Source organism: Hyperoodon ampullatus (genome assembly GCF_949752795.1).
Source record: "Hyperoodon ampullatus genome assembly, chromosome: 4".
NCBI classification, from domain to species: domain Eukaryota; kingdom Metazoa; phylum Chordata; class Mammalia; order Artiodactyla; family Ziphiidae; genus Hyperoodon; species Hyperoodon ampullatus.
Window position 1 is genome coordinate 32740588 of NC_136917.1, and position 8930 is coordinate 32749517.

Here is an 8930-nt window from a genome sequence, read left to right on the forward strand (position 1 = left end):
TCACTGCCCACTGACCCTGCAAGGGACCCCCTTCTTTAAGCATCACAAAATGGGGACACCCCAGCTAGGGGCGTTGGCCCCAGGCCCTTTTCCTTTCTTACCTGTCCCCTGTTCCCACACCTCCTTTGAGTCTTTCCTGTGATCAGCTTCTGCTTCCTGGAGCTCTGGCCCCCGCCCGCCCACTTCCTCACCTGCCTTATGTTTTCCAAACTTCTTCTGGCATTGGGGCCTCGTGGGTTTCCCTTTATTTCCCCTTTACGTAGATCTCTTTCTTGGAGCAGAGCCCCATCCTGCCAGGGCAGGGATTCTTGCTGTCTGCCTGTCACCCTGTGCCTGGAGCAGCACCTGGCATGCAGTAGGCGCTTAGTGAATACTTGTCAAATGCACCAGCATGCCAGTTGGGGGTGGCTGGAGCTGCTTGTCGGCTGCCACTTGCCAGTCCCAGCACACTGCTGTGCCCTCCACTGTGGCAAGGCCTGTTCTCGTGGGGATGCTGGTATCCTCAGCCCATGGCACCTCCAGTTCAGGCCTTTTGCCCACCCAGCAGATTCTAATTCAGGTGCTTGCTTGGGAGATGCTCTCAGCTGTCTGCGCTGTGTTTGGGGGGCTGGCTCCCTGCTTCTCTCACACAGTCATTAAGTGCAGCTGGAGGTAGGACCCCCCCCCCAACCTCTGGGCTGGAGATGCTACAGGTGAGCGTCTGGGCCACCCTTCTGGCTGGGGCCCCTGTTACCTGTCTGGGCACAGAGGGCAGGCCGGGCCTGGGCATGCTGGCGCAGGGAACTCGGTGTGCCCTGCGTGGTCTGGCCGTGCTGCGTGAGGCTTCCTTAGCGGGCGGGACAGGAGACCACTGCAGTGTCTTGTGCTGCGGTCCCTTGAGGACTGATGACGGAGTATAAGCTCACGGTGGTGGGTGCCAGTGGCGTGGGGAAGAGGGTCCTGACCATCCAGCTCATCCAGAAACACTCTGTGGATGAATACCTTCCCACCATAGAGGTGAGCTCCCGGCTCCCGTCCACAGCCCAGCTCCTGACACAGGCTTGTCTCCCACCCGCACTGCAGGAGGGGTCTCCTTGTCATTGGTCCTGGGGGGCATGAGAGGAGTGAGGGAGGGTCCCATCCCTGGAGGGCCAGCTGTCTCTAAGCAGTGTCCTCCCCAGGACTCCCACTGGAAGCAAGTGGTCATCGATGGGGAGACGTGCCTGCTGGGCATCCTGGACACGGTGGGCCGGGAGGAGTACAGCGCCGTGCAGGCCCAGTACATGCGCACCCGGGAGGACTTCCTCTGTTTGCCGTCAACGACGCCAAGTCCTTCAAGGGCCAGATCCTTCGAGGACATCCGCCAGTACAGGTGAGCTGCCTGGCAACCCTCGGGGGCCTCCCGTCCACTCTGCATGTCCCGGGTGCAGCCGAGCCCACAGCCCACTGGCTGACTCATGCTTTCCTCCTTGCAGGGAGCAGATTGAGTGGTTGAAGGAATCAGATGACGTGCCCAGGGTGCTGTTGGGGAACAGGTGTGACCTGGCCACGTGTACTGTGGAGTGTCGGCAGGCCCAGGACCTGGCCTGCAGCTATGGCATCTCCTACGTGGAGACTTCGGCCAAGAAGTGCCAGGTGAGCCGGAGCTACCCCCCCACCCCGGCCAGGAGCAGCTCTCACTGCCCCCTCTCCCTCGACATAGGGCAGCCGCTCTGGCTCCAGCTCCAGGACCCTCTGGGACCCCCGTTGCCCAGCAGCCCCTCACGCTGTAATTCTCCCTGGACGTCAGGACAGTGAGGGAGGCCAGTGTCCAGGTCTGGGCCGACACAGCTCCCGGGGGATGTGGAGGTCCCCAGAGAGAGCTGCCCTGACCAGGCTGGAGTGGTGACCCTGGGGCCCCAGCCCCTGTACCCCCAGAGCAGCAAGTAGGTCCCAATCGGCCCAACCCCCCAGGAGGCCATGGGGGAGTTGCTGAGGACAAGCCTCCCAACGGGGTGGCCCTAGGGATCAGGACGGGCAGGGCCCAGCTCCCCGTTTGCGGGGCAGGGTGAAGAAGGGGCTGGGGTTCCACTTGAGGTCAAGGCAGTGGTCCCCCCAACGAGCTGGCCCCCTCTTTCCAGGGCGTGGAGGATGCCTTCTACAAGCTGGAGCGCAAGAGCCGGCAGCACAAGGCGAGCAAGCTGAGCCCGCCTGCCCGATGGGGGTGGCCTGGGCTGCCTGAGCTGCAGGGCCTGCTCTCCTGACTGAGGCACAGACGACAGGCGTGGAAGAGGCACAAGCAGGGAAGATGCAGGGAAGGAAGCTCCGGCCAGCCCAGGTAGGTGACAGAGGAACCATGGGTCTGCCAGGACACCTTGCATAGACTGTCGTGAACTGATGCCACTGGCCCCCCAGCTATCGCTCTCCTCAGCCCCATACTGACCCACTGGGCACATGCTGAGTCACTGTAAAGTATCTGATGGGCTTGACCCTGGTGTTCGGCTGAGCCCAGGAGGCTGTTTTGCGTGTGGCCCCCCAGGAGGCATGTGGGAACCTCAGCTTCGTCCTGCTGGTGGCCCCTCTGCCTCTGGGGGCCCTGGTTGCATCCTGCAGAGACCCTGGGTGCTGCAAGAATGGGCTAGTCTAGCACGTAACACATGAAACTTTATTCACCTTCAACCCGCAAAGGAGGAAACTAAGACAAAGGCTGTCCCTTCCCCTGGGAGGGAGGCTTTCATAGGGAAGGGCTCTGGGGGTGGGGAGCTCATTTGGACTCCGGCTGGGGTCGTATCTCCTGAGTTTTGGGGACCCTGAAAGGCAGTAACTGACTTTGGCAAAGGCAAAGGTGCAGCCTGTTGGGTCCAGCCCGCCCAGAGCGCCCTCTGCTCTGCCTCGCGGGGCCCAGGTGGCTGCGTGGGCTCTGGCATCGGCCAGCCCTGCTTCCTTATGTGTATGGGGGTGGGGTTGGCCCACCTGCCCCTGCCATCCCCTCGGTGGAGGTGGCCTGTTGCTCCCAGAGCCACCTCAGGTCACCGAAGTGTCCTTGTGGGGCATGTCCAGGCCCCAGCTGGTCATGTGCGGCTCCGAGAGGGCCCGCCTGGCCTTGGGCCAGAATTCTGGACTGGCCTGGGTGGCCCCTTTAGTCACCATCCTGGCTGGGGGGTGCTCATGGCGCACCTGCCCTCCCGGGGCCCAAATGCAGGCCAGGCCAAGCCCTTCTGGGTCAGGGCCTTGTGTCGTGCAAGGGGGGGGCACCGTCCCGCGGGAAGGCCAGCGTGAAGCAGCAGGGCATGTCGCTGGCTTCCCGGGGCCTCGGGGTCACTGTGCTCACAGTCACCTTGTCTTCTGGAGGCCCCTGTGTGTCCAAGTTCTCTGGGGACACAGACGTCAGGGGGCTGTAGGCACATGCGCGGCCTTGGGGCAGCTCTTGGGGTGCTGCCCCGGCTCTGCTGTGGCCGTGCTGGTCACTGCCCCAGGAGGGGCGCTGGCTGCAGGTGGCACAGGGCAGGAGGAGCGTCCTGGGCCCGGCGGCACTGTCTTCAGCAGGCTGGGCAGAGCCGGTGGCAGGGGCCTCAGTGGGGTTGCAGGGCCAGGCCTGTCATGCGGCCCTGGGGGTGGCCCGGCCAGGCACTGCAGGGGAAGGGACCCAGCCTTCCGGCTGAAAGCTGATGTCCGCGGGCCACTTGCCTGTGGCCTCATGGTTCACTGGGAGGTTTGGGAGGGAATTCCATCGCCGTGGCAACAGCCAATCCTGAGGGCTGTTTTGGGCTGCCGGCCCGGCAGGCCAGACGTGGAGCTGATGTTCCTTGAGGGAATGTTCTGGAAAGAGCAAATGGGGTGGGGGCTACCTCCCTTGGGGCCCCACAGGAGTCTGGGTTACTGGGAACGTTCATCCCTGCTAAGATTCCGATTAATAATATGGCATCTTCAGGATCAAAACTCAAGTTTCGTGACAACAGCAATGCTTGTTAGGCCTCGAGCTAACTGTTACAAAACCCTTCCGCTGCGGTGAGCACCTGGCAGCCCCATCAAGTGCAGGTCTCATCAACCCAGAAATTAGGTGCTGTTTCTGTCCTGAAATGTGGAGTCTGCACCCCAGCCTTTCTGCTCAGTCTAAGATTGGGGAGCCCCCTTCATCATCTCTGTGACCCTGTGCGCCTGCATCCTGACCATTGCGAAGAACCCCCTGGAAGGGGCAGGGCCTGGGCGCGGGGATACTCACGGTGTCATACACGGAGTAGGCTGCCAGCACGTGGAACAGGGCTTACTGCCTGGGGAAGGGGACACGGGTGCTTGTTTCATGCTGATGCTCTTAGTTTCATATTGTCTGACAAACCCTCATGACAAAACAGGTGTGTTTAAGAAGTAAGGCAAAAAAGCAGTGAACTCTTCAGGACACCTCAGTGTGAAACATTTTTCAGGGGTAAAGTGTACATGCAAGGAAACGTATAGATCCCAGGTATACCATGTGACGACGACCTTTGACTTTCTTTATTTTTTCGGTTTGTATACGTAACAGCTCAGTCTCTGGGATGCATGGCCCGTGGGTTTTCACACAAGGGTGGGGCCGCCGCATCCGCACTCCAGCGTCAGCCCCCAGCCTCGCAGCCCCGGCAGCCACTACTCCTTATCCTCCTGGAGTTGCGCCTTTTCCAGAACGTCCTGTGAAGAGAGTCATACATGGGTCTGGATTCTTTCACTTAGCAAAACAAGTCTAAGACTCACCCGTGCTTTGAGTGAATCAATAGCTGGTTCCTTTGTGTCCCTGAATCGTAGTCTGTTTCATGGAATTCCACGGTTTTTCCATTCCCTCTTTGAAGATCATCTCGGTTGCTTCCAGTTGTTAATGATCCTGAGCAGAGCAGTGAAGATTGCATGCAGGTTTTATGTGGATGTATGTTTTCAAGTCCTTTGGGTAAATCCAAAGGAGCATGATTGCTGAGCACATGGTGAGAGTGTGTGCGGTTTTGTAAGAAACGGTCAAGCTGTATCCCACGGTGGCTGCACCATATGCATCCCCACCAGTGCTGGACGAGAGTTCCTGTTGCTCCACATCCTCGCCAGCACTTTGCTTCTTATTCTGCACGAGTCTTTCATTAGATACACGATTGGCAAATCTTTTCTCCCACTCTGTAGCTTTTTCATTCTCTTAGCTGTGCCTTTTGCAGAATGACAGTTTTACATTTAGATACGGTTGTGCTTGTTGCTGCTTTCCATCATGATTTTATTGAAGTTCCTTACTGATGGGCACTCATGTTTTTCTGATCTGGCAAATGCACAAGGGCCAACGGAGGGCTCCAAGCTCATGCTCTTCCCACCTGTAGAGGATGCTGTCTGTCCCCTCCATGCTTTTAGCTTTAACAGTGTGCTCATGGTACCTGATGACTCCCAACCAGAACCCTCTGAGATTCCTTGACCTTCCCTCATAGCTGTGACCTTGCTGCTGAGGTGAGACGGACACGGTGACATTGATTTGGTGTCAATGTGCACATCTCTTAGGAGCGAAGTGAACAAGCATATTTTATCATTCCTTCCTTTTTTTGTGAACTCTCCCTTCTTATCATTTCTCATATTTTTGCCTTGTAAGAAATTGATTTGTAGAAAGTCCTCACCCATTAAGGGCATTAGAACTGTAAATATTTTTCCCCAGTTTCATAGTTTCTTTGAGTTTGATTAGGGATTTCCCCCCATGCAGATACTTGATTTTCATGTGGTTGAATCAGCCACTTTTAAAAGTAGAATCTAGGATTTTGTCTGACTTAGAAAGCCTTTTGGTAATTACGGTAGCATTAGTTTAACCTTTATCTATGTCTTGTAGCTGGTGTCCCTAGTCCCTCTTTCACACTTTTACAGGGTTTTCCCAGCAGTTCTCACTTAGTTGCTCTGCATGTGAACTTTGGAATCAGCTCCTCTAAGTCCCGAGACAGCTGGCACGACATCTTCTTGGGGCTCCTCCATGTCGTCGACTCAGGTCGCACACGTCCTCAGGGCGCGGCGCCCCATATGGTCTCTGACTCCCCCCCCCAGCTGTGGGGAGGGGTCAGCAGGCTGGGCACATGGTCAAGTTCCTGCAAGGAGGGCCCTCGGGGGTCTGTAACTTCTCAGAACTAAGACCCCACTAAAGCAGAGCAACGTGAATAAGGCCCTGTGTGGGCACCACACCAGCCTCCCTGTGCTGTCGGCCTGGTTCCATCACGTCACCTGGTGCAGGTGTCTCCCTCCAGCTCTGGCTCCCAAGGAGGCCTGTGCGTGCCTGGCGGGGGGGGGGCGTCCCGCTCCTCCTCTGCACCCAGAGGACCTGGAGCAGATGGGTGCTCCCCAGATTTGCCCCCCAACTCCGTCTAGGAGTGGCTGGGGGTACAGACTGAGGGGCGGGGGCATGGGCTCCAGGACTGCCCAGAAGGGCAGGAATCAGCAGACTTTCCCATCCCTCAATCCTGCCTTCCGTCCTCATGACAGGGCCGGAGCCCAAGCCAGCGGGACTGGGTGGACCCTCCGTGCCAGGCGCCCCTGACCAGTCCCAGTGGTCGAGGTGGCTGGGGACCGGGGATGTGAACTCACCACTCGCTCGCAGCTTCTGCCCCGCAGTCAGGGTGTCAGGTGGGGCCCCATAGGACAGGAAACAGGACAGAATTGGAAATAACTGTGGCCTTGGCCGGTTCTGCGCCCACGGCCCTCCCCCTGCACAGCCCCCGACCCACAGGGCCGGGCCAGGCAGCGACAGCCCAGGCCCTCACTCCCCAGGGGTAGGGACGAGGGGCGGCACCCCCAGGACCCGGACCCTGCTCAGCCGGCCCTCTCCTGCCCGCTGCTCCCGCCCTTGAACCCTGGCCCCAGCACAGCAGCCACCCTGGCCTGGAGACCCCACAGGCCACGGACCCCGTCCATCCTGTCCCACCCCTGGGCGTCTAAGCCTCCTCCCTGGAGGGAAGGAGAAATAAAACTCCCTGTTTGCATAGGACATGGTTGACTTTAGAAAATTACAGGGTATTGACAAAAACACGTGCAGAAGGACAGAGAGGGCTCAGCAAACCCATACATGTGTCAACGGGTGCCTCCCTGCTGACAAGGATCAATGGTGTGGAAACCAAAGACACCATACCAGCTACAGTCACACCCTGGAAAATAAGATATTGATATATACATATAACCAAATCACTTTGATGTACACCTGAAACGTAAATCAACTATACTTCAATTTTTAAAAAGCAAAAAAAAAAAAAATCTAAAAGCCAGCAAAACCCAATTCTCTGTGGTGATATACAGGGAGTCAGGGCATACTAAACACTGGTGTGATTCATGACAGACAGCCACTGTCTCTGGCCTCTGGGGAGGGACGGGCTGAAGACTTGAGCTGTCTTGGAAAAGCTTGGTGGGGGGGTATGTGGATGTCTGTTGTGTGAGTCTTCATAGTTTTGCATCTTAAATTTTGCATAGTGAAATGTGGAACATCAGACGAAACTGGGAGTGGGTCAAGGGAACAGCAGCCGAGTACCTGGCTGGTCTTTCATTTTCCACCGGATGAGGTCACCTGCTGCCTGCTCAGTACCACCCAGGCATAGGGTCTCTGGGAAATCACAGTTTGGAATTAAAGATGAGCGTGAAACTACCTCTATCCCCTTTGCCAAAATGTTCAGCAGAAATTTGGGTCCAGGCACCAAAGCTCTATTAATTGGGGGAAGAGTTTACAGAGACCTACCGACTGTGCAGGAGCTCTCATGTAACCATGGTCTGAAAGCAAACAGCCCACAGACTCCAGTCTTTCAGGGGTGCTTAGCAAATTAAGGAGTGAAAGCTGGTTTTTGGAAGTAGGTTTTAAGGAGTGTATTTCTCGGAGTAGTCCCATAAAGCGTATATTTGTTGCAGTGTGGCAGTGTCTAAAAATTGAAATGAGTGTAAATGTCCATGAGGAAACAGTAGTTAACCCCAGGTCCATCCTTCTTAGGAAATAGCACAGTCATCAACAAGAGGGCGAGAATTATATGCACGACATGGAAGGATGGCCAGGTTACGTCATGAACTAACAAAAGCAAGTTTTGGAAGAGTTTAAATTCCCCAAAGTAGAATTGCTGGGTTAAAAGATGTGTGCATTCACACTTGTTTGGGTGGCTACAATTAAAAAAAAAAAAAAAAAAAAAACCAACTCGAAAATAACAAGTGTTGGCAAGGGTGTGGAGAAAATGCAACCCAACAAAATGCACTGTTGGTGGGAATGTAAAATGATGCAGCTGCTGTTTTTGGTGATTCCTCAGAAAGCTAAGTGTAGAATTACTGTATGAGCCAGCAATTCCACTCCTAGGTGTGTATCCAAAAGAACTGATAGCAGGGAATCCAACAGATACTCATCCAACCATGTCCATCGCAGCACCATTCACAATAGCCAGAAGGTAAAAACAGCCCTCGTGTCCATCCTCAGATGTATGTGGTCCATCCATACAATGGAATACTATTCAGCCTTAAAAAGGAAGGACATTCTGACACCTGCTACACCATGGATGAAACCTGAAGATATGCTGAGTGAAAGAAACTGGTCACAAAAGGAAAAATATGGTATGACTGCATTTATATGAGGTCCCTAGCGTAATCAGAGTCATAGAGACAGAAAGTAGATTAGAAGTTTCCAGGGGGTGGGGGAGGGGGATGAGGAGTTAGTGTTTAATGGGGACAGAGTTGCCATTTTGCAAGGTGAAAAGGGACCTGGGGATGAATGGTGGTGATGGTGGCACAGCAATGTGCATGTACTTAATGCCACTGAACTGGCAGCTTAAAAATGGTGAAGATGTTAAGTTTTATGTGTATTTTATCACACACACACAAGCTACTTAGAGGAAAAAAGAAAATCATACAGTTATTTGAGGAAACCATGGGATTATCCCTTTCTAAGCTTTTGTTAGGAAAAGCCTTCCTAAGTATGGCTCTAAAGCCAGAAGATGAAACTCTGATAAATCCGACTCCATAAAATAAACTTCTTT

General features: G+C 55.2%; 1 protein-coding gene across 1 annotated transcript; it reads left to right on the forward strand.

The window, feature by feature from the left end:
* Positions 1-885: 885 nt before the first annotated feature.
* On the forward strand, positions 886-8550 carry LOC307051862 (GTPase HRas-like; the record flags this gene model as incomplete). Its single annotated transcript, XM_079702441.1, has 5 exons — positions 886-996; positions 1161-1351; positions 1455-1614; positions 2100-2296; positions 8375-8550. The coding sequence occupies 4 exons, from the start codon at positions 886-888 to the stop codon at positions 2220-2222; spliced, it is 585 nt and encodes a 194-aa protein (XP_079558567.1). The 3' UTR covers positions 2223-2296; positions 8375-8550.
* Positions 8551-8930: the final 380 nt, after the last annotated feature.